The 25303-nt window shown below is 35.5% G+C and overlaps 1 protein-coding gene across 1 annotated transcript in view; it reads left to right on the forward strand.

The window, feature by feature from the left end:
* The window catches only part of LOC126888278 (uncharacterized), a 33401-nt gene extending 11025 nt beyond the window's left edge, over nucleotides 1–22376 (forward strand). Inside the window, exon 2 of the mRNA XM_050656389.1 lies at nucleotides 21703–22376. Coding sequence (XP_050512346.1) covers nucleotides 21703–22305 — 603 coding nt within the window. The 3' untranslated portion in view covers nucleotides 22306–22376. The remainder of the gene's footprint in view (nucleotides 1–21702) is intronic.
* Nucleotides 22377–25303: the final 2927 nt, after the last annotated feature.

The raw sequence follows: 25303 nt of genomic DNA on the forward strand, positions 1-25303 counted from the left end.
TAATAAATATCAATTTGGAGTATATCTGGATCAAACCTAATATCATTAAAGCTTTAATTAGGTCAAGACACATAAATAGTAAAACCTACAAATGCTATGTCCAATACCAACCTAATTCAATTAGGTACGGAGGTATTGTGCGCCATGCTTGTAACTGTGCAAACAGATCCGTGATGTGGGAGGGAGCTCCCACATCACTGAAACGGATTAAGAACTGTAGGGTCCTGTTCTCACATTGCAGCAATCATTTATTATCTTATTAGCATCTTATTATCACGCAGACTTGTTCATCATATCAGATACTGATCCCGTAACAAAATAAGATAGTGACAATGACTCAAACTAGTATTTTAATGACTTAAAGTAAATTAAAACATGCATTGTAATTTTGTAATTTTATATTTCATTATTATTTTAAAAAATTGAAAAAAAGGTTCAATATGAAATTAAATATATATCTATTAATTTAGTGCATAAAATATAATATTTAAATGATAATCACCACTCGAATAAAGGGGGGAGCAAAAATCGTTATTTGTCACATTAATTTAATTAATGCGTGACAAATATGAAAAAATACCGTTTATTGTATTTTGAGCATGTTTTGGTCTGAAAATGGCAAACCTGATCATATCAGAAATAACAAACAAAATATCAAAAATTGTTATTTATTGACATGAAGTTAATTGCCATACAGTTTATGTGCTAAAAATGTAGGGAGGGGGAGACATCAAAACAGTTTTTTTTTTATATTTTTAGAGTTGTAGGGAAATTCCGGAGAGAAAATGGCACCAAATCTAACCGCGTCATTCCAAAGAACGAAAAAAAAATTACGAAAATATAATTATTTCGAATTTTGCCAAAATTACTTATATACCTAACCTATTTTTTTTTGAAAAATTCAAAAAATTTTCCTGAGCACAATTTTAATCCAAAAAATCTGAAAAAATCAGGATGCTTTGGGCATAACAATATATGTTCATAATTTTTTTCAGATTTTTTAAAGCAAAGGATCGTTCAGTAAACGCGAAAAATATGAGGGGGGACACTAAAAATTGGTCTTTTCGAATTTTGAGGAGTTTCTGGCGAGAAAATGGCAAATCTATCACCGCCATTCAAAATAGTCGAAAAAAATACACTAAAAAGATTTATTTCGCAGCTAGCCAAAAATTATCTACATAACCTAAAAAATTTTTGAAATATTTATTATTACATTATAATTGGGTTTTTTCGAATTATGAGGAATTTTCGGCGAGAAAATGGCAAATATATCCCCGCCATTCAAAAGAGTAGACAAAAATACACTAAAAATAATTATTTCGCAACTAGCCAAAAATTATCTACATAACCTAAAATTTCTTTGAAATATTCAAAAAAATTTTCTGGGCTCAATTTTGATCTAAAAAATTAAAAAAAAGTCAGTATGTTTTTCAGCATAACAATGTATATTTACAAATTTTTTCACAGTTTTTAAAGCAAAGGACCGCTCACAAAAAATGTTTTTCGAAAAAACACATTTTTTGCGATAGGGGACACCTGGGGCCACGTAGGGAGCTAAAAATTTGGTTAGGGGTTTTTTGGGTACGTACTGTCGATTGCCCTATCCCAAGTAATAATCCAGCCGAGTGCAGATTTTACCATTTTATCCCGCTATAGCCTTTGAAACTGTTTCCACCTTTAGCTATTTGGGAGTAACAGTTGAGAAAACTGGAAAGCAGAAAACACGGGAAAGAATTACGAAAGGCAAGAAAACATATGGAATAAATAGAAATCTGCTGAGAAGCAAAACTCTTAGTAAGAGAACAAAGATGAACCTATATAGGACTTTAAAAAGACATGTTGTTACATACTGTATAGTAACTAAATCGATTAACAAGAAAGATGGAGATAGCCTTCTGAAATTTAAAAAAATAATGAGAACGGTATTGGAACACAATCTAACAAGAGAGGGTTAAATAAGAATAAAAACAAGTGCCGAATTTGAAGAAGAAGTAAAGGAAGAAAATATAGTCAGATAAATAAAATCTCTTCGCTTAGAATGAATAGAATATAATATGCTGTTTCTGTATATTATACATAAACGCTCACACTCAGATATGCACGAGAAAAATATATGCAGTTGGCTGGATGATGTAGAAGAAGATAAAAGAGAAATTAATATTAATTGCTGGAAAGTTCATTGCAAGGACATGAATTTATTGAAACGAGTCAAGACAACAGCAAAGACACATAGTTTATTAATGACAGAAAGGTAACCTCACACAAGAATAGGGTTTTGAGCGCCATGGCGTTAGTTGTTATAATCACTAGATATTGTAATGCTTGGTGATGATGATGCTAATAAGTGTAAACTGTGGATCTGTAGTTGTCGTTTATAATGCTCTCAGCAAACCCTTCAAATATTGTATGGTTTTTAACTTCTCGGATCTATCTTTTTTTAGAATACGGTCTGTGTAAGATTTTTCGTCTGTATTTTGTTTTTTACGAAATCTTTATCTCTACGCAGTATCAAAATTTAATTTGTTTCCAAAATATTTATATATTAAAATTTGTTGCTTCATCAAGTGACGTACAAACCGTGTATTTTAGTGTACGATTGAGGATTGAGCATGAGATTGAGTACTTAATGAACCTTCCATTTCTATACTAACTCTAATTCAAAATGCTTTTTAAACTTTTCGTAAACCGCAGAATGTAGACGTTGCCAGATTTTTGAAGTTATACTTCTTTACGATCGAGAGTGAAATTTTATCACATGCCGGGCGCATGCGCACACAGACAGTATGTACAGTTGTTGAGTCCGCGAGTCTTTACCCGTGCGTCATCATTTAAAGCATACGAAATAGGTCGGAAATTTACTAAACTCAACGGCAAATGGATATTATTCCGATCACGGGTTATTATAAAATTTGACGTTATCAAATAAATAGAATGTCAAATTTAAGTTTTGCTTTAAAATTTTGGTGCATAATTACAGCTACATTTGAAGTACCTTAATAAATTATTTTGTTATTATTGATTAATAAATAAATAAACAATTTATAGAAAAATTCAATAACATATTTTCTTTTTGTTATTTTATTCACTTTGGCGGAACCTTAAACACAAGCATTCAACTGTGTCAACAATAAGGTTAGCTTTGTACGTCGTCAAAATTTATCTTAAGATAACATAAACTTATCACAAAATTTCTAATTCCAATATAAAATAAGTTGTGACTGCATAGCTCCACTGAGGAGCCATGAGGATGCTGAAATAGCTATATGGAGATGGTGGTCCAACTCTGAATCGAATATAAACAAAAACTGCCTTTATCTTTTTTTATAAAATTAGTTGTGAAAACAACTGTTTGTATACTATAAAAAACTTAAAAATGCAAAAATTCGACAAATTAACAGCAAAAAATTCAACAAACTGACAGCCACAAAAGTAAACAAGCCAAAACGTCAGAAATTGTACTTAAAATATGTGAAGACATCCCCAATCGTCTTTCTTTGTACCTATCTCTTTTCAATACACTGAGTCTAAATCGTTCATAAAAATAACATGTGTTTTTACATAATAACAGGCGGCAGCTGGTTTGTCATTAATTTCATGCGTGGAAGAGAATGATGCTAAATAAAAAGTACATATGTGTTTTATCTCACCAGGTATTAATGATGCACGGGTAAAGACTCGCGGACTCAACTGTATTTCGTTGCTAATCTTTCAAGATATATGTATATGTATCAGCGCTGTCAGCGCAAATAAGTCATATTATATCATATAAAAGGATATATTAGTGTTAAGTGAATGTATCATTTATTATAATTTTTGGGTCTTTGGGTTTGTCTTCGTCGGGAATAAGATATTTTATAATAATAGTGGTAGAGCGTGTGACCGGAGATCAAGAGGTCCCGGGTTCAAATCCCGGACGATTCATATTTTTTTATATTTTTGGTATCGTTTTAATAAAAAAAATTTTATTTAAAGAAAAGTAAAGAAAGTTAAGAAAATAAAAAAAAAAAAAAATCATGACACAACCAGCACATATTAGTATAAACGGCATTCAAATTGAAAAAGTATCAAGTTATAAATACTTGGGAACTTTAATAAACGAAACTGGAGACCAAAACAATGAAATAAAAAGACGTATCTAAATTGCCAGGGCCACCTTCATAAAGATGAGAAAATTCTTCTGCAACAGAGATATAAGCATCCGTCTACGATTAAGAATGCTAAGTGGCTACGTATTTAACACGCTATTATACGGTGTAGAGGCCTGGACTCTCAAACAGAACAACATAAAAAATATTGAAAGTTTCGAGATGTGGTGCTACCGTCGAATGCTGAAGATAAGTTGGGTTGAAAGAATCACAAATCTTGAAGTAATACGAAGGATAGGAAGAGACCCAGAAATTTTATTAACGATAAAACGAAGAAAACTCGAGTATTTGGGTCACCTGATGAGAGGTCATAAATACGCATTACTTCAAAATATAATGCAAGGAAAAATAGAAGGAAAACGGAATCCAGGCCGTAGAAGAATGTCGTGGATGCGGAATTTGAGAGTGTGGTTTGGTTGCACCACTAATGAACTTTTTAGGTCAGCTGTAAACAAAGTCAGGGTAGCCTTGATGATTTCCAATCTCCGATAGGAGTGGCACAAGAAGAAGAAGAAGAAAGAAAGTTAGTTTAATATTTAAATAAAATACAAATAACCTGTTAAGTAAGTACATTAATTTCGTTGAAATCATAATAATAGAAGTATAACTTCTTACGTGCGTACAAAGTACACACATTCTTTTTTTATTAGTTCTTTTCTATTTTATATCAAGCTTTGCTAAAAGAAAGTATACACTTAATGTTGTTCAATTGTGTAGTTAATTAGTAGTAAGTAACAGCCGTAATACACCTCTTAGGTGAAGTGGAAGGGTGTCATTAAGCATCCATTCATATTGAATCTTAGCAGTCAATTATGCGAATGCTGTTGAATTCAAAATTTTCACAGTTTTATGCATTTTAAATATCTTACAACGTAATCAAATTAAGTTATATGTATATGAAGGGTACAGGCAAAGAAGGTGCTATGTCAAAATAATAAGTTTGAAGAAAATTGTTTTTAAAGGTTAACACTCTGGTGTTTGTTTATTATTTATGCACTGACGAAAACTCTTTTATTTACTTTTGCTGGAATTACAGCGATAGCATCAGCCTATTTTTACTACATGACATAGCACTTTTTCGTCGGGACCGCGCGGACTTTCCACCTTCTTAGCCTGACTAGAGAAATTAAAATATGTTGTTTTTCCTGACTGAACACGTTAATAGCGGTGATTGATTTATAGAATGATAGTCGAGATCTCTGACTAACCAAAGGGGACCAAAAACTCATTTTCTGCAAAAATGGACATAGCACCTTCTTTGTCTGTACCTACTCTTCATATGCGATCTGGGTTTTTTTGAGATTATATACTAAATCCAGTTTAACTCGTTTTTGTGGGTCCTTAATTATTGAGCTATATAAAATTACCACATTAAATCACAGATTAGTGATGACAGTATATTTATATTTTTCACCTAGAACAGGTTGCTCTAGTATTGGAATTGCCATCTATTTTTTTTACCTACATATACATTATATCGCGGTTTGCTTCATATCTCAAAATATCAATCTCAAAAGTAGTTTTCCAGACTGTTAGAAAGAAAAATATATAATAATTATACTTAATTAAGTCGTACCAATCAATACTTAACACAGAAACAATTTGCTAATGCAATTATTTTAAATAGAAAGAAGAATCAAGTATAAACAAATGCTTTTGAAATACAAAAATATACATTAGTGTCTTTTGTTTCAAGATATAACCATAATATGTCAGTTAATAAAGGCTAATGTTTTCATTCTTATACTCGTAGTAGGTAAGCCTTCGATGCTAAATTTGCAGTAACTAAAGCGTCACGAGGATTGTGAAGATTAGGTCCTAAAACCAAAAACAGTAACGTTAAGTTTTCCATTACAGTGAAGATTTTCCATTTTTGAAATAATTTTCCATTTTCGAAAATCGTCTTTCCGATTTTAGCGTCATCTATCCATATTTCGAAAAAATATCTCGAATGAAAGTTACTTATTTTTACGTAACGAACCAAATGTGTAATAAAAAAATGGGAGTTCCCATTTAAGATTTTAAAGTCAACCCACACCCACCTCCGTGGAGGGTCGTGCTTGGCATCATTCGATAGATTTTTGAAAAATATTGAACACTTATTTTTCAGTTTTTCGATTTGATGTTTATTTTGCAAAATATCAAGTGGTTGCTATTTAAAATTTTAAAGTTACACCCCACCCACTTCCGTGGATGGTCGTGTTTGGTATCATTCGATAGATTTTTGAAAAATAGATTTTTCGGTCTGATGTTTATTTCGCCAAATATTCGCCTTTTTTGTGAAACTTTGTAACTCGACCATTTTCTTAAATCGCCAGTTTTTGGGAAATATACACTGTTCTTCATAAACTTAACTTACTTTGTCTTAATATCACGTTTTCGAGTTCTTCTCAGGGTAGATCTGTTTTACGGAGTGCCCTTAGCGCACGCCCCTCTATTAATAGTCCGTTTGTGGTAAGGGTACATTTACAGGGTCAATGTTTCTCCCCATGTGATTTTCTAACTTGCTCGAGTAATGCACAAAATCCGGCTTGGGCTTCCCTACCATTATTCTTATCCTCCTCTGTCATTCCACTCGTCCGTACATGCATTTTATTTTCGTCACCTTCATTATTTCTGTTTCTTATTAACTGTCCAACATTCAATTCCTTATATCATATCTGGTCTTATTACAGTTTTGTAGAAATTTTCTTTCAGTTTCATTTTTATCGTCCTCACACAACACGGCCCTCGTCTCCTTCCATTTCATTCAATCTCCCCTAAATCTACTAGATGCATCTCCTTATATTCCTCCGTTACTCTATAATTTGGAAACTTGATATTTAAAACTTTTACTTTACATACTCCAAATAGTCCAAGTAATGAAGCTTAAAATAGGACAAAACCTCGCAATTTTTACAGAATGTATCGTTTTGCTTGAAAATTTGAGAATAAGTAGTGGATAGTCCAAGGATCAAAATCTATATGATGCCGAAAGGTGTTTCACTATAGGGGTGGTTGCCACCCCACCTCGTGGGTGGAAAATTTTTATTATATTTTGAACGCAAAAGTTGGTAAAAACGTTCATTATAAGCAAAAAACGTTCTACAGATTTTTTTGATAAAATTAATAGTTTCCGATTTATTCGCTATTGAAAGTGTTAGTTTTATATCGAAAAAATCAATGTTTTTAATCAGTTTTCTGCTAATAACTCAAAAAGTTTTCGTTTAATCAAAACAACTGTGCTTAACAAAAATGTACCTTTCGAAAAAATAAACAGAACTCTTCTCTTAAATTTCCTTTAAGACCAATAGTAATCGAGCTATGCTTTATTATATGTTAGCTCTTCTTCGTCAAATGCCAAATATTGTAGTTTCAAAGTAAAAGACGGGAAAATTATGCATATACATTTCGAGGATATTTTGTTCAAACTAATTTAAAGTATTTAAAAATATCTATCTCCAGAAATAAAAAAGTCTCTAGCTCAAAAAGTAAGTGACTTATAACGAAAGGAATGACAGTCCCTATTTTTTTCAGTTAAAAAGTGATTGGATGCAACCCCCTCATCACCAACCTAATTAAAATTAGTCATTGATCTTATTTGGTCTTCTTTATTTATGTATTATTAATAGGTTCTGTAGGGATGGCGGTTTTTGACAAAACACCGGTTTTCGGTTATACCGGTTTTATTTTGCTTACGGTTTCCCCTGGCGGTTATAACCGGCCAAAAGAAAACCGGTTTTTGCAAAAACCGGTTTTCGGTTTTTTTAATCCAATAGGTGACAAAGTTACATTTACAATACACTTGAGTTTGCGATACTCCATTCGACTCGATATCAATATGACCAAAATTAGTACTATCGAAAGAACATGTATTACTTTTAACACGTTTGTATATTTGTAGAATAGGTACATTTTAACTCATTTAATACTTCCTGTATGAGTGTATCGTTTTGAAAACGTAGCGAAATTCTTGGAGATTCGTGTTCGTAATCAGTAATTCGATATTCATAGTCAGAGCATTATTTTTGGTAATCAGAAAAAGTCATTCACCCACTTTCAATGTCAAGAGTTAAGTGTGAAAAATAGATGATGTTTGCGTCTAATTCAACCAGATCACTTCTTATGTAAATATTATGATTACAAATACCTTTTCAAAGAAATATTATAATAAAACTTAATAATTGTTTCTGGCTGATGTGATATTGCACTTTCAGTTGGCTTCTGTATTTTATAAAATAAAATAAAATTTGAATTATGGTTTTGTTTGGAATAATTACTTGAGAATAATAATTATGATTGGGATCCGAAATAATACCTAACCTAATTCTAATCACCGTAAAAACCTAATAACCGGTTTTTACTTTAAAAAGAAAAAACCGGTTATAACCGGGACAAAAAAAAAACAACCGGTAAAACCGGTTATTTATACCGGTACGTATACCGGTAGGTTTTTCCCATCCCTAGGTTCTAGAAGTTTGACCGGGTTATAATAATTAGTTTTTGAAAAAATGGAGTTAGAAGCGAATAACGAATTTTTGGCGTTTGGTAAAAAATGCCTTTTCTTCAGAATAGAAAGATTAGTAACTTTCTAAAATAAAAAATAAAAAAGTTACGGTTAAAAAATAATTATATTTTTTTGAACGAAAAAAAAACAAGAAATCTAATTGGAAGCATAATAACGTAAGTTAGCGGTGTTTTTAGTCATTGGCCTTATTCATTTTTCTTTATTTATATATTATTAATAGATTCTAGAAGTTTGACTGGCTTAGAATGATTAGTTTTTAAAAAACTGAAGTTTAAAGCGAATAACGAATTTTTGTAGTTTGGCAAAAAATGCCATTTTATTTAGAACAGAAAGATTAGCATCAGATATACGAAAAAAATTTAATTTCCAAGAACTTGATTTGAAAAAATTTTTTCTACAGCAAAAATCGAGTAAATAGTAAATGAGCAAATATCAAAAAACATTGATTTTTTCGATATAAAACTAACACTTTCGATAGCGAATAAATCGAAAACTATTATTTTTATTAATAAAATGTATAGAGCATTTTTTACTTAGAATGAATGTTTTTATCAACTTTTGTGGTCAAAATATAATAATTTCCACTCCCATGGTAAAAGCGCCTTTCGACATCATATAGATTTTGATCCTTGGACTCTCCACTACTTATTCTCAAATTTTAAAGCACGTCGATCCATTCTCTAAAAATTGCGAGTTGAAAGGCTTCGGTTCCTGGACTAAAAGTTATCTTATTTGTAGTAGCAACTCCATCTTTAAATAAACATTATACCTAAATACTCTGCTTTTGTTCTACTAAGTTGTAAACTTTTTCTTCATGAACTTGTCTTTACTGTTCCAGTTTTGTTCTAAATTCAAGTACTAAACGCTGATAAAACATAACAGTATCTCTCACGCCTGTCCCTACACAAGTAACAATACGCCAAGATCTTGTGAGGATATGTATTATTTTAAGATCAATTAACATTACATACGCTACTTAATATGATGTATATTCCTTTGTTATTATAATTTTCCATTAGATGTCTTTGAGTTTTGAGCGCTTTAGAGAATGTCACAATAACTATGACAGAAAATTATTGAAATAATATTGTAAAATAATATTTCAGTTAACTATGATAGTCATCGTTTATGTTGGTCGAGCTCAGTCTCTTAGGTTGTGAGTACATATTGTATTGATCAAAAATATAAACAATGAAGATTTAGATTGGGGCAAATAAAAACAATACGTTAACTAATCATTTTATTTTTCATGGTATAATAAAATAATATATTAGGCAAATTCAATTATAGATCTTGCCGAAACCTAACAGTTTATATTATACTTATTATGGCTTTTGGTATTTGGCTTCTTGATGTCTTGTTGACAGCTGGTTCTGCGACCGACTCTAGGCTACGAGGTGTGGCCACCAGGTCTAATGAAGTGGGATGGTTAAATGCATCGTGATGTCATCGCCGTAGATGGACGATTTAGAGATTTCCCCCAAAAAGAGAGACGGTTATTTAGTTATCCAATAAACTAGAACAAAAACTATGTATTACTGACCTCAAGAAGCAGTGAAAATTCCGTTGCCATTCTTCAAAAATTAATAAAAAACTAGCAGGTGGCAAGGATAAAGTAAATATATAATTATTAGGAGTATAATTAACTAGTTAAAGTTTGTAAGATTCCTACATGCATATAAGTATATCAAATATAGAATCTAAAACGTGGTTCCGAAGTGAGGTTAAATATGAAGAAATGGTTTAAAAACACAGTATATCAGAATAGATAGACCAGTATAAAATAATTATCAGAGCCTCACACCATCTTTAAGTAGGCATACTGAAATTGACAGAAACGGTAGGGTCTTGACATTGACAAAAACGGAGGCGACTTGACATTGACATGGAACGTGTCCAGAGTATAGAAAATAAATATCTTATGACCTAATTCGATTTTTGTCACAAATGTACGAAGATGTTCCTACAGAAAATAAAGAGAGAGGGTGGCAACTAATTTTTAACGAAAACCAGTAAAAACAATAGAAGAAGTTAATAAATTAAATAATTAATTATTAAAGAAAATAGAATTGAGTAATTGTTTTAAAATAAAATAACAAAGATATGACGTTTATAATGTTACACAGTATCTTGGGATAACAATAACTGGAGACAATAACTGATCACAAGAAATAGGGATACAAGCCGTCAACAGATGCCTTTATAAAGTCCTTCAAAGCTAAATAAAATCAAAACACTAACAAGATATACAAAGTTAGAACTATATAAAACAATCGCGTCAACAGCGGAACGTGGACGACAACATAGGCAAACGAAGAAAGACTACGTGTTTGAGAAAGAAAAATCGTAAGGAAAAGCTTTGGGCATGTGCTTGAAGAAGTATTAGAACAATATAGGATAAAAACTAAGAAAGAGCTCGAAGAACTATACCCAGACGCCAATGTAATAAAATAAATAAATTTCAGAAGAAATTCTGACGAAAGAATAGTAAGGCTGGTATGGGAAGAAGTCCCAACTGAAAGAACAACACTTGGATGCCCTCGAATCCGATGGCGAGATACTATAGCAGGAGATCTGAAAGCTATGGGTGTGGACAACTGGAGAGAGATAGCTCAAGACAGAAAAGAATGGAGACATATTGTCGCGACGGCTAAAACCCACGAAGGGTTGTAACGCCACGAAGTAAGTAAGTAAAGGTACTAATTTACTGCTTTTCTATTCGTCTGACATTTGGCTTACTTTCATAATTGTATTATCCTTCTAAACAAACCTTGCGTCAAAATGTAGCACTTTAGTGCTGAACAAATTAAAATTACATACATAACTACTTGTGTATAATACCAACACAAGAACAGTAGGATCGTGTCATCGTTACATGTCTCGGGTCACACATCTAGTTTGTAAGAATATTCTGCATTTGCGTAAACTATAACTACCTAACTACCCTTACACCGACGCGGGAAATAACTTTTCCAAATTTTGGGTTGTGGGTGGCATGGTTTTGCTTAATCTTCAAAGAATCTCAGAAATGAGAACCTTGAGAGCAATGACTGGAAAATCGTCATGAGACAGAATACCAAATAAATAAATAATCTCTTTAAAATATTGGATATTTTACTATGGGGAAGATAAAGAACACGGGAGTTAGACGAATACATAATTACTACTAAACGAACCAAAAGTTTCTATGAAAAGTATAGACTAAAAATGAATATACAAAGAAACCTATATTTTCTATGACTGATAATGCAGGAAAAGATAAAAGGAGGGAGGAGTATAGGAAAAAGGAATGTGTCATGGTTGAAGAATATAAGCGGCTCGTTTAAATGCAGTTCTATATAACTCTTCAGAACAGCGGTAGATTGGGAGACGGCACTTAAATAAGAAGCTACATGAATGGATAGTGAGAGACTAACCTGAACATCAAGATATTTAAGACTATAGGCATCAGACCATCACGAAAATATGTTAAAATATTGCGAAAAAACTGGCATTTCATGTCCCAAAGACGACTACAGCCTTAAGATCGTGGAACGAGAAACCTGATGTGCTTTAAGAATAAAAACATATTAAATAACTATTTTATTAAATAAGGTTATAACTTTGTATCCATTAGTAAATACAATAACTTTTAAGTAAGTCTCATTATCTGTTACCTAATTATATATTTTCATGTTTATAGAGAGACGTACAGTTACATGGAGAAACACTTGCAGATAGTCTTCCACGTATAGAATCAACTGTGCGCAAAGGGAAAAAGGGCAAAAAGGCCAAAGAGCAAAAAGTCAAAAAGGCAAAAAATCCGAAAGGCGAAAAATCAAAAAGGCAAAAATTCCCTACATCGACACTCTAGTAGCGTATAGCTACCTTTTCTAGATAATATAATTATTCTGGTCCTATCATAGGTATACCAATTCGACGGTATTCCACAAAATACATTGACTATTAAATTAAATGTTACTTTTATTCCTGGTTTATCTTTAATAAGTAAGTTTCCTTAGACCTCGTATCAAAAAACATATACCGTTTTTCTTTGTAACAGATAAATTATTTAGAACCAAATTGAGTATATAGAAAAGTTATAATTATTCCTACCTTTTCCTATGATAATTGTTGTCCTCTCTTAGTCGTTGTTTTCAATAAAAATTTAGTTATAACTCATTAGTATTTAGTGCAAAAACAAATAAATGTATTTATTGTTCATGCTCGTAGGGAGTATTTACTTATATAGAGATGATCATAAACAAAACCAATAATTAGAAAACTAAATTTAATATTGTTTGTACAAGAGCCTTCACATAATACAACATTTTATCAAATTCCACCGTTTTGCTAGGACGAATTAATGGACCTATAATATAGGCCCTGTATAGACCACATCATCATCATCATCCAGCCTTCTGCATCCAAAGTTGAACATAGGCCTCCCCTAATTTCTTCCAGTTTTGTCGATCTTGAGCTTTCTTCAACCAATTCCCAGTCGACTGTCTATTGTGAAGGTGGTCTACCTCTACTTCTTCTGTCTTCTCTTGGTCTCCACACTGTAATTTTTTGGGTCCACCTCCCGTCCTTCATTCTGGCTACATGGCCCGCCCAATTCCACTTCAGCCATGCTACTCGCTCTATGACATATGTGACGCCTGTCCTTCTGATTTCTTCGTTTCTGACCCTGTCTCTGAGAGTCGGTCCGCGTAGTGACTAGTGACTAAGTTTCGTTGCTGTGGCCTGGGTTAACGATAATGTTTCGGCGCCGTAAGACATGACTGGAAGCACACACTGGTTGAACGTCTTCCTTTTCAAATAATTTGGCAAGTTGCTCTTAAAGATGTCTGATAGATATGTAATTCAGCAGTTTGATTGTCCCTGGCAATTTGGATTTCATGCCCTAAGTATTTATATTTATGGACCAATGCTATTTCGTTGACGTCGACTTTTGGATTTTCGCTTGGTACCAGGTTGGTTATGTATTGTGTCTTTCCAAAATTTATGTTTAAACCAACTTTGTAAGCAAAAGTAAGCAAAAAAAACTCCAACGAATTTAAGATCACAAAAGGCTGACTTCAGGAATGCTCTAAATGTTCGAAACTGCTTAAAGTATTCCTATAAAGCTGCGGAAAAAGAAATACGAAGGTATGGGAATACCAATTCGGGAGTGGACAATAAAGATTTCGTATGAAAGCTCAATAAAAAGGAGAAAAGACTTTGAAGGTCATGGAGGGATCAGGCGGAAATGGCCAAGATGAGATCTGAGAGATAGAGAATGGCAGGTAGAAAGGACTTTTTTTTCATCCCTAGTTGGGGAATCTGCAAACAGATATCTGAGGTAAACATTTCCGACAGTGCTCGGTTCCTTAGCTAATACCTCATCAGTGTCACGTCCACCAGTGCGGCCCTAAGTCGGATCTCCCTGTCCTCCGTAACTCCGATATGGCTGGGATCAGTTAAACTCCACCCCTCTCATACTGGGGCATTGGGGTGGAATCTTCCGTTAGAGTATAACTTCTCCCCGGTATCCTTCCTTTGCCTGATTCTCAGTCTCTCGCCATCACACATCAGCTTACGTCTCTCACACTCATCCAACCACCACGTCATTTACCCCTATGCTGTCACGCTCTTCTTTTTCCTACCTCTACGCACCCAGTTTTACCTCCGCGATACCTGCTAAAACTGCATCTAGCTCCCGCTCTTCCTTCCCTTTTATCGACAGCACCTTTCTCACATAGTTGTGGATTTTCATCCCTCACCATCGTATCTACCATATCTCCCACAGACTCAAACACTCTCTCTAGCTCATTCCTTTCTCTTGCCCATCTGACACACTCCAAAAGAGTATGTGACACAATGTCCGAAGGGCCACAATACAAACATTTATCCGATTCGGCCTTTTTGAATGTGTGCAGGTAGCTACGAAAGCTACAGTGTCCTGTGAGCACTTACATTAGAGAGTAGTGTAGGCGCCTGTGTCCGCAGTCCAGCCATCTCAGCCATCTCTGCATATTCGGTATCAGTGACTTCGTCCACTGTGCCACATCTTCCGTTACATCCCACTCGCCCTGCCACATCCCAATGGATGTGGTCCTCTCCTCGCTTCTAACGTTCTACCCTTGTACTTCCCTATTTACCTGCTGAAACATTCTCTCTCTCTCTCTCTCTCTCTCTCTCTCTCTCTCTCTCTCTCTCTCTCTCTCTCTCTCTCTCTCTCTCTCTCTCTCTCTCTCTCTGTCACCAACACATATAAGAGTATACAGCCGGTGAACAACTAAAGGGCAGCAGCAGACACAGTCCTGCAAGCACTTGCTCTCCGCAGCAGAGTAGTTCTTCCCGCGCATACCAAGACCCTCTTGTAGGCCTGTATTTCTACAGTCGCACTCCAGACCTCACCTGCGTAGCGCAGGTGAAGGGCTTCGATTTCTCTTACTCTTAACCTTGGATTCTGAATCCATAGAGCGAGGCGACTCAAATCGTTCACAAACCAACCTTGACTTCTGACCAAGGTAGAGTTTGGTTCCGACGCCACGAGAATGTCGAAGATTCCCTCACCGGCGGAAGCAACGGCTAGATCGTACGCCAATCTTGTTGTGCCCACGTTGGTCTGGAGAACTCTCAACTTAAGGTTTTCAAGCGATTTTTATTCTCCATTTCAATCAGGGAGCTCACATCTATCGCACGGCGTTCGTAGACCTACAGCTGGCCTCGTCAATGAAATGCCTGAATTCGGGCACTCCCTATTCTCACTTCTATGACCTTCTACGTTGCAGTTAACGCACCACGATTTGCTCTCGTTCCATTCTCTGTCGACCCTTTTTCTGCTTTTTCTCTTCTTTGCCACTCTTTTAACAATCATTATGCTAGCTATCTGCCTTATATTCCGCCCTTATGTGCTCAAATGCCTGACATCTGTGGCACCTCGTAATGGAGATCCTTTCCTTTACTAGACAGAATATTATTCCGACCCTATCTCTCCCTCAGGATCCCCACAAGTTCTACCTTAAGCCTGAAAATTTTGCCACCATATGACGGTCGAATGTCCTTCACCTCACATTCGCACTTTCTCCTTGCAAAGTCCTCTATTGCTTCCACCACGTCTTCCTCCGTGGTTATCACATCCAAGAGACGATCAGGGAGACTGTGATTTTCGGCGCTCCACTCTTCATTACCGCTTTGTACCCGAGCAGACGATCCTCCTAACCTCCTCAGCCATCTCTCTTCCACCGTTCAGTTCCAAAACCATGCCCTCTTTTTTTGTTTTCCTCATTCATTTTACTAATACATCTCTGCTCTCTCCCAGTCCCGTAGGGAGTTCTCGCACCATATCGATGAAGGATTTATCCTTGGCCTTACTCACCACAACTACTCCGATTTAAAGGCAGGCTTTCTCACGCTCTCTTTCTCTCTGAACAGAGACACCGTCAGGCCACTGCCTCTCACTGTCCACTCCGACAGCTTGCGGGATACCTCTATACCCAAGCCAGCCGAAGCCCACACAGTCACGCTGGTCCGTTCATACTTCTCCATTGTTTCCGTCAACATTCTCAGCGCTGACAGGAAATTGACAGCGTCTGGTTCCTCACCCTTGCCGAGGATGAGCTTGTGCGCGCGCCTTTCAATAGACACTAGCTCATTCCCCTATGTCCTGCTGGACCCTTATATCTACCGTCCCCATGTCTTCGGTCTCATTACCTAACACAGGGGAGCTCGGTGACTCAGGATAAAGCTCCTTAAGCTTCTCGATCACCCCGTATCTCTAGCGTCATTTGTTATGGCCACGGCCACGTCGCTCCCAGATACAAAGGGGATTTCTTCCTTCCGGATCATTCTCCTGAACAGTGGCTCCGGCCAATACTCACTAATTACCCTCAATATTTCTTCCACACTCGCACTTGCGCCTTTGTTTATTTCCCTTTCAATATTTGCCACTCGTCGTTTCTCCAATAACTGCTCCTCCAAGTTTTCCTGGATTCCGATATTACTCGTGCGCCTACGAAAAGACAAGGGTCTGTGTTCCCACGATTGTGGTACAGACGGACGACCCCTTCGCTTTCTTCTTTTTATTTCAGCAGACCTCTGCTACCTCCCCTTCCATTTCCATAAAAGCCTGTTCCACTCAGGTAAGTGAGCTGCCCATCTAAGCTTGCCACCTAAGTCTTGATTTTAACTTTGGTATTGAAAATGATCTTAGTCAACCGCAGCACCCCAATGACCGTCTTCCTCAGCACTTGCAGCTCGGCACTCATCTTTTTAACACTCTTTAAACTTGCTGGGGATTGCCTTTTGTCTCTTTCTCTTGCTGGTACTTACCCCAGTCTGTACCTCTCGTACTATGTCCATATGGACCTCCGGCACTAGAGAAGACTTAGTCGTCCCCTCGCTCTTGCTTTTTATTACTCTTACCACCTTTTTAATGGTTCTCTCGGTCCTCATAGATCGGGAAAAATTCAGAAATTTCTCCTTCCACCGCTATATTTTGTTGTTTTTTCCATTTCCATTCGAATTCAAACGAGTCGGGTAGTCCAGCGGGGCAGTGCGCCCTTACCACGCTAAGGTGAAATCCTCCCGGGAGTGGTTACCATACCGTTCCGGGAGCTCCGTTTGAGACCCTCTAACGCTTAGCCATTCGCAACTTTGGCACGGATTGCCTGACACCGTCTGGTTGCGGATTATTTTATTGAGGTTTACTCCTCTAAGCGGTTGTGTCGCTTTATGACACTGATACACGGCAACGTCCCATCCCGTTGTCGGACGCGGTAACACTGCTGTTGCCTAGTGTTGATGTAAGAGAAGAACTCAGCCGCCTTCCCTGAGTCCTTAGACAGAAAGCCGAAGAACAAGAGTTTTTCCTGGGGAGGATCACAGGAAAGATTAAAGTCATTCCACCCAAGATAGGCTGAAGCAAAGTGGAGTGTCAAGAACTCAACTCATCAAAGAGTGACGAACTTGGTATCGGTAGAAGACCGGAAATGAATCCGGGCCACCAAATCCGACCAAATCCAAATCTCACAAGAATTAGCGATCTCAAATGGACAAAAGCACGGCTATCTACTTAATTAGTTAGTTTTTACGACAAGCATTAAAAAACTGTGAGGATATTCTACTTAAGTGGCCCCTACCCCACACGAGTGAGGATAGAAAGGACTGGAGACGTTGGCTTAAAGAAGACTATCGAATTTACTTTCAATTCAAGCTTCACCGCTGTTCTACAGGTATTTTGAGCTATTCAGCTCTTATCAGGAAGACTTGTGGTAGCTTGAACTGAAATAAAATGATCTCAACTATTTGGCTGTTGTACACAACATACAGAAGATCGAGAAGCCTTCGCAATTGTAATTGCTAACCTCGGATGCTTCTGATATGGCGCATGAAGCAGAAAAAAATATAACATGCCAGAGTATGCTAGTAGCGACCTCTACATGAAGCAACGACAAGTCAGGAGACTTTTCTTCTTTGTTTGGAATTAAATAAATAATTTGATGTTGGGGAAGATTACGTAATTATTACACAATATGTCTTTCTAAAAAGAGGATTCAAGCAGGAGGTTAGTTCTTCGGCACCATGTTGTGATTTTTGTTCTTTGTGATAAATTACATTAAATCGTATGATTGTTTAGAAATTGAAACATTAACAGAAACTCATACAATATAATTATAATAGTAACCGAATAACTTACTGTACAACTCACTTAACGCATACGAATGAAAAATCGGGAAATAAAGTCAGGTATCAAACCTATTCGGCTGGATGAGTTGACAGCGTGATGAGTTGACTTAGTGACTATGTTACATGAAGAAGAAATTATTTAAGATCTATAAAGAATGCAAATCCTGCATACATACCTATTTTTAATACCTACGGCCCTAAAAATATTTGATACCTACGGCCCTAAAAATTGAAGCTTGTAAACACTAGAATATCACGAACAAAAATACTGCATATATCATGTGAAGTGAAAGTTTTTGTGCTGCTTTCCTTAGTCCCCCACTGTCATACGAATATGATTTATTTTCCGAATGCGATGTTTTATCCTCCTCCTCTGTCCTTTATCCTTCGTAAGGATGTGGTGACGTTATGGTATTTGACGAATGGTTGCTATCCATTCTTCTCTCTCCTGGGCGCGGTGTGCTGCCTCAGACAGAGAGTAACTGGTGGCGCATTTTATTTGGTCTGACCATCGGAGTGGCGATCTTCTTCGAGCTCTTTTACCCTCTACCTTGCCTTCAACCACCAACCTCTCCATGCCTTCTCTTCGTCTGGTAATGTGTTCAAAGTACCTCAATATATTTTGGTTGATGATGGTGGTAAGCCTAGTGTTTTATAGTATCATATAAATGCTTTATCGGATATGGTAGCCTTATAATTTTTAAATTTAATCTCATCAAGGTAAGTCCTCTCAATTCTCGCGACATAAGGACGTGCATTATCGTGCATTAGCACGTATCTATCATATCCAAATTGGCTATCAAATGGTAAAACATGTCTTATAATGTTTTTAATCTCCATGACAGCTGTCATTCACCTAATCACATCCACAAGTCCGGTATGCCCTTTCCAAGAAATACCACTCCTTAGTACTTTGGCGCCACCACCAAAATTAACGCTCTGTATGAGGTTATATACATATGTGCCACACCGTTCATCATATGGAAGCGAGATTGACAAATCTTCGTCTACAGAAGAGTTGGAAACGGTATGTCAGTTATAACCTCATACAGAGCGTTAGTTTAGGTGGCGCGACATAGTGCTATGTGATTGAGGCAATGCCACCAGACATGCCTATTGAAATTATTTTAGTTCATATTTTGCTATTTTCCAGCCAGATTGGATATGACAGATTTGTGCTATGTCAATGCACGTCTTCATGCCGCTAGAATAGTGAGTACTTACCTTGATGAGATTCAATTTAAAAATTATTATATGAAAATCCTTTTCCTATGACACTGGGGGGACTAAGGCACAAAAAAGTTCACTTTATATGATTATTTCAAAATGTGCAATATTTTTGTCCGTGAGTGTATAATGTTTATATAAATTTTAAGATTTATTATCTAATTATATATTTTCATGGTTATAGAGAAACCTTAAATTATATGGACAAGCTAAGGGTGGATTGGACGTTGACCCCTTTAGATTTGGTTTAGGACGTATCAAAGGAACTCTGGGTGGTCAAGTACAAGGAGAAGCACAAGGTTTTCTTGATATCGACGCACCAGTAGCATATGATGGAGCTCCCCAATATAATAGATAATATGAATATTCTGGATGTAACGTGCAAAAATTCAACAATACATAAAATACATTGAATATTAAATAGTTATTTTGTTTTCTTAAATATCACTTGGATCCTTTTTGATCGCAATTTGCCAAGTTTTCACGGGCATTTTCACGGGTATTTTAAATTTTTTTAGATTACCTAGATTTACCTATTCAGTTGTCATCTACTATTTTCATATGCTCGTATGCTTTCTTCTTCGAGAATTTCGAGATAATAAAGAATAGCAAAACAACCGAACGAGAAAAAATCCCAAATTGACTGCTAAAATGTGGAAGAGATAATATAATACAACAACTCACATAATTGATTAGTAGAGTTTAAACTGCACATAAATCAAAAATAAGCAAATGAATGCAAGTCCTGCACATATAGTGCTGTGGTCAGGGGGGTACAACGACCTCCTTTATTTAGATGGACTTACCAAAGTTTTTTATGTATTTTGACCCGAAGAACACGAATTTTTTGAGTAACAGTTGGTTCGGGTATCGATAAGATTGTTATAAATAAAAAACTTGCAAAATTACAAAAAAGCGGTTATTGCAAAACAAAATAGTTTTTTGTATTTTTTGGGGCATTCTAAGTAAAAAATTTTGTTACATCTTACAAGTTTTTTCATAGGATGCATAGTTTTCGAGATAAACGCGGTAGAACTGTCAAAAAATCGAAACATTACAAGTTTTGAACCGGAATAACTTTTGATTAGAAAATAAAATAGTCATTCTGTTTAGAGCGTTTGAAAGTTCAAGTCAAATTATACCGGTTTTGATTATTTGCATTACTAATTTTGTTTTATTCTTAAACAAAGCTATAAACAAACAGTGCTTAGTGATGTTTTCAGTGCATCTCTCATTTAAAATCGAACGAGTAGGTACAACTGCGGCGCCCGCAAATAGGCAATTTCTACGTAGCAGGCATAGCGGGCGTGCGGCAAAATCCTCAAAAACTATTTGTTAATAGCTTTGTTTAACAATAAAAAATTAATTCTTAGCAATGCAAATAATCAAAACCGGTATAATTTGACTTGAACTTTCAAAAGCAACAAGCAGAATTGCTATTTTATAACAAAAAGTTATTCGGGTTCAAAACTTGCAATTTTTCGATTTTTTGAAAGTTCAACCCCGTTTATCTCGAAAACTATGCATCCTATGAAAAAAACCTATAAAAACATATTTTACTTACAATGACCTAAAAAATAAACAAAAATGTTTTGTTTTCCAAAAAATCGCTTTTTTGTAAGTCTGCAAGTTGTTTGTTTATAACAATCTTATCGACATCCGGACCAACTGCCACCCAACAAATTCGTGTTCTACGTGTAAAAATACATAAAAAAATTTGGGTAAGTCCATCTAAATAAAGGAGGCCGTTGTATCCCCCTGTTCGACAGCACTAATATACCTATTTTACATTTGACCCTATTTGGTACCTGCGACACAAAAATAAGCTTTTAAACACTAAAATATAAATCGATACACCAGTTTCAAAGAGTAACAATTTTTTCTTAGTGATTTTGAGTTAAGTATTGGAAAGTGCTTCAGTAACCAATATTTACGAGTTCCAAAGGGTAAAAACTCTATAATAACGTTCTGTGAAAATGTCACATTTAATTTTTTGTCATAGAACAGTAATTATTTTTGTTCCAAAGTATAACAATTCGGGTTGTTACCTTGTTTTCTCGTAACTAAAGATTTTTGACTTGGTATACTTTGGAACTGGTGTATCGAAATAATAGAATGTTAGATAAATTTTAAGATCGATTATCTAATTATATATTTTCATGTTTATAGAGAAATATTAAGATATATGGATCCGGTCAAGGAGGACTAAAACTTGACCCCTATAGATTTAACCTATTTGGAATCAACGGAGTTTTGGGTGGTCAATTACAAGGAGAAGGATCAGGTTTTGCTAATATCGACACACCAGTGGCATTAAGAAATATTAAGATACAGGGACACGGCGAAGGAGGAGTGAAACTTGACCCCACTAGAATTCACCTATTTGGACACAGCGGCGTCTTGGGTGGTCAGCTACATGGAGAAGGATCAGGTGTTGTTGATATCGACACACCAGTGGCAGTAAGAAATATTAAGATACAAGGACACGGTCAAGGAGGAGTGAAACTTGACCCCACTAGAATTCACCTATTTGGACACGACGGTGTTTTGGGTGGTCAGCTACAAGGAGAAGGATCAGGTTTTGCTGATATCGATACACCAGGAGCATTGAGAAATATAAAGTTATATGGACAAGGTCAAGCAGGAGTGCAAGTTGACCCGTTTAGATTTGGACTATTTGGACTCAACGGCGTTTTGGGTGGTCAGGCACAAGGACAAGGATCAGGTTTTATTGATATCAACACGCCAATAGCATATGGACGTCCTTATTAGATTGTATAATATTCTAAATGTATCGTGCAAACATTTGTTATAAATATATAAAATACATTGATTATATTAAAGCAGTATTTTAATTTTTTTAAATAATATTTAGACCCTTTTTTGATCACAAGTGTGCCGACCATGATTACTACTTGAATCACATTAAAATCTACTAGAGACAATTATTTATACTTGCAAGTAATCTTTAACTAGAGGGTTTTATAAAGAACCCTATAGCAGCCAAAGACCACAAGACAATTTATATACACGACGTAAGAACTCTCATAAATCAGGGATCAGAAATACTTTTACCCGTTACAGTGTCAGAAGTAAGAGCAGCATTTAAGGAAATAAAGAATCATCGATCGCCTGGTGATGAGGAACTAGTTACTGAGGCAATAAAAGCAGGAGGAGAAATTCTATTAAAATCAGTAAGCGAACTGTTTAATAAATACTTTCATGTAGGTACGATTCCAAAAGACGGGAACAATGCAATGACAGACTTGTTACACAAAAAAGGTGATATGATTAAATTAGAAAATTATAGATCCGTCATCCTCTTGACACATGACACGTCTATAAACTCTTTATGTAAATCTTAGCGAAGGGACTAACAGCTAAACTTGATTTCTATCAGCCCAAAAACAGGCAGACTTCAGGGCAGGATATGACACAAATGCATACCATAAAGGTACACACTCCCAAACTTATATGAAATCACCATGTATTTCAAAACAATATTTATTTCTTTTGAAAAAACTTGTTATTGTTGCAAAGAATATTTTTATTGAAAATAAACAAATCGATAAGATAATCAGATAGTACAGCTCGGTACGGGTACGGTATAGGTTAATTGCTTGAGTTGCAAATTGAACGAACATAAATAAACCAACTTTTGCGTTAAAAAACGAAAATATGCCTCCTGTGGGGTTGTAGAACTTACAACGGGGAAATATTATTGGTCTTGTGGAGCAAGTAATGTTCTCAGAGGGACATAGCTGCAGAGTTAGGCGTAACACAGCTCGTTCTGCTAAAACCTATGCTATAAAACCTAAAAAAAGTAATTACGGTTCGCCACGATCGTTTAATTGTCCAATTAGCTAGAAGACACCCAACCGTTTCTCACCTGCAGCTCCAAAGGAAGCTTTTGGAAGCTACAGGTGTAAATGTTTCAGTTGAAACGATAAGAATAAGAATTCGTGCTAAGACGTATACAGCAGGAGACAGTTATGGGTTCCCGAGTTATCCAGGCAGCACAAGATTGATCGCCTATATTGGTGACTTCACCACCAAAACCGGAATCTTTGGGAGTTGACAAAATGCGCTATTTGCAGAAAAACTCAGGATTGAAGTAAAATCAGATGACCCACGAAATCGTGTACGTAGAGGTCGAGGAAGACAAGCAAGAACGAAAACTATCAGATCTGTTCAGAAATATACAGGGTGTCCCGAAAAGATTGGTCATAAATTATACCACAGATTCTGGGGTCAAAAATAGGTTGATTGAACCTCACTTACCTATATACAATAGTGCACACAAAAAAAGTTACAGCCCTTTGAAGTTACTAAATGAAAATCGATTTTTTTTATATATCGAGAATTGTCAAAGATTTTTTGTTGAAAATGGACATGTGACATTTTTATGGCAACAACATCTTAAAAAAAAATTTAAGTGAAATTTGTGCACCCCATAATAATTTTATGGGGGTTTTGTTCCATTAAACTTAAACCCCTCCAAACTTTTGTGTACGTTCCAATTAAATTATTATTGTGGCACCATTAGTTAAACACAATGTTTTTAAAACTTTTTTGCCTCTTAGTACTTTTTCGATAAGCCAGTGTTTATAGTGATATTTTGAATATTTGTCGAATCCACCACATATTTGTATATGGTTAAGTACGATTATAGAGACCTGTTAATAATCTGAAAATTTATTTATAATTTACATTTTTAGGTATATTTTAAAAAAGAAGCTACATTTCGACAAAAGGTGACTTATGAAAAAAAGACTAAGAGGCAAAAGTTTTAAAAACACTGTGCTTAACTAATGGTACCACAATAATAGTTTAATTGGAACGTACACAAATATTTGGGGGGTTTAAAGGAACAAAACCCCCATAAAATTTTTACGTAAATATATTGAAAAAGAAGTCGCATCTCGATAAAAACTGCCTAATCGAAAAAATACTAGGAGGCAAAAAAGTTTTAAAAACGTTGTGTTTAACTAATAGTACCACAATAATGAATTAATTGGAACGTACACAAAAGTTTGGGTGGGTTTAAGCGAACAAAATCCCCATAAATTTTTTAGGGGGTGGACAAATTTCACTATAATTTTGTTTTAAGATGATCCTGCCATAAGAATGTTACATGTCCGTTTTCATTAAAAAATCTCTAATAGTTTTCGATGTATTGAAAAAAATCGATTTTCATTGTGTAACTTCAAAGGGCTGTAACTTTTTTTATGAGCACATTTGTACTAAGGTAAGTTAGGTTCAATCGAACTATTTTTGACCCCAGAATGTGTGGTATAATTTATGACCAATATTTTCGGGACACCCTTTATAAGGGGAATTGTAATGTTCTGGAGAGGAATTGTGGTCCGTAAAAAACTCCTTTAATTTTCATCCAATCAACTTTAACTGGTCACAGGTATGTTGATAACCTGAGCTTGGTCTGCTTGCTCACCCGAGCTTAACCCAATAAAGTATTTGTGGCATATGCTTACAAAAAAAATTAGAGCTTGCCTGGAAAATCCACAAAACACCGCACGGTTGGTACAAGCTGCTCTTGAAGAATGGAGCAACCTACCACAACAAAATGTTGATAATTTGATTAGTAGCGTGCCCACGCAAACTGAAGCTTGCATAAAGACTAGAGGTGATAGCACCGACTACCAAAAAAAAATTAATAAAAACAAAAAACCTGGTATTCCACGAACATACGTCTGTTGTAGATTACCTCGACAACGAATATTTTACTGTGCAAATCATGAAGAACCAAAGT

The sequence above is a fragment of the Diabrotica virgifera genome, chromosome 7 (assembly GCF_917563875.1).
Source record: "Diabrotica virgifera virgifera chromosome 7, PGI_DIABVI_V3a".
Taxonomy (NCBI): Eukaryota; Metazoa; Arthropoda; class Insecta; order Coleoptera; family Chrysomelidae; genus Diabrotica; species Diabrotica virgifera.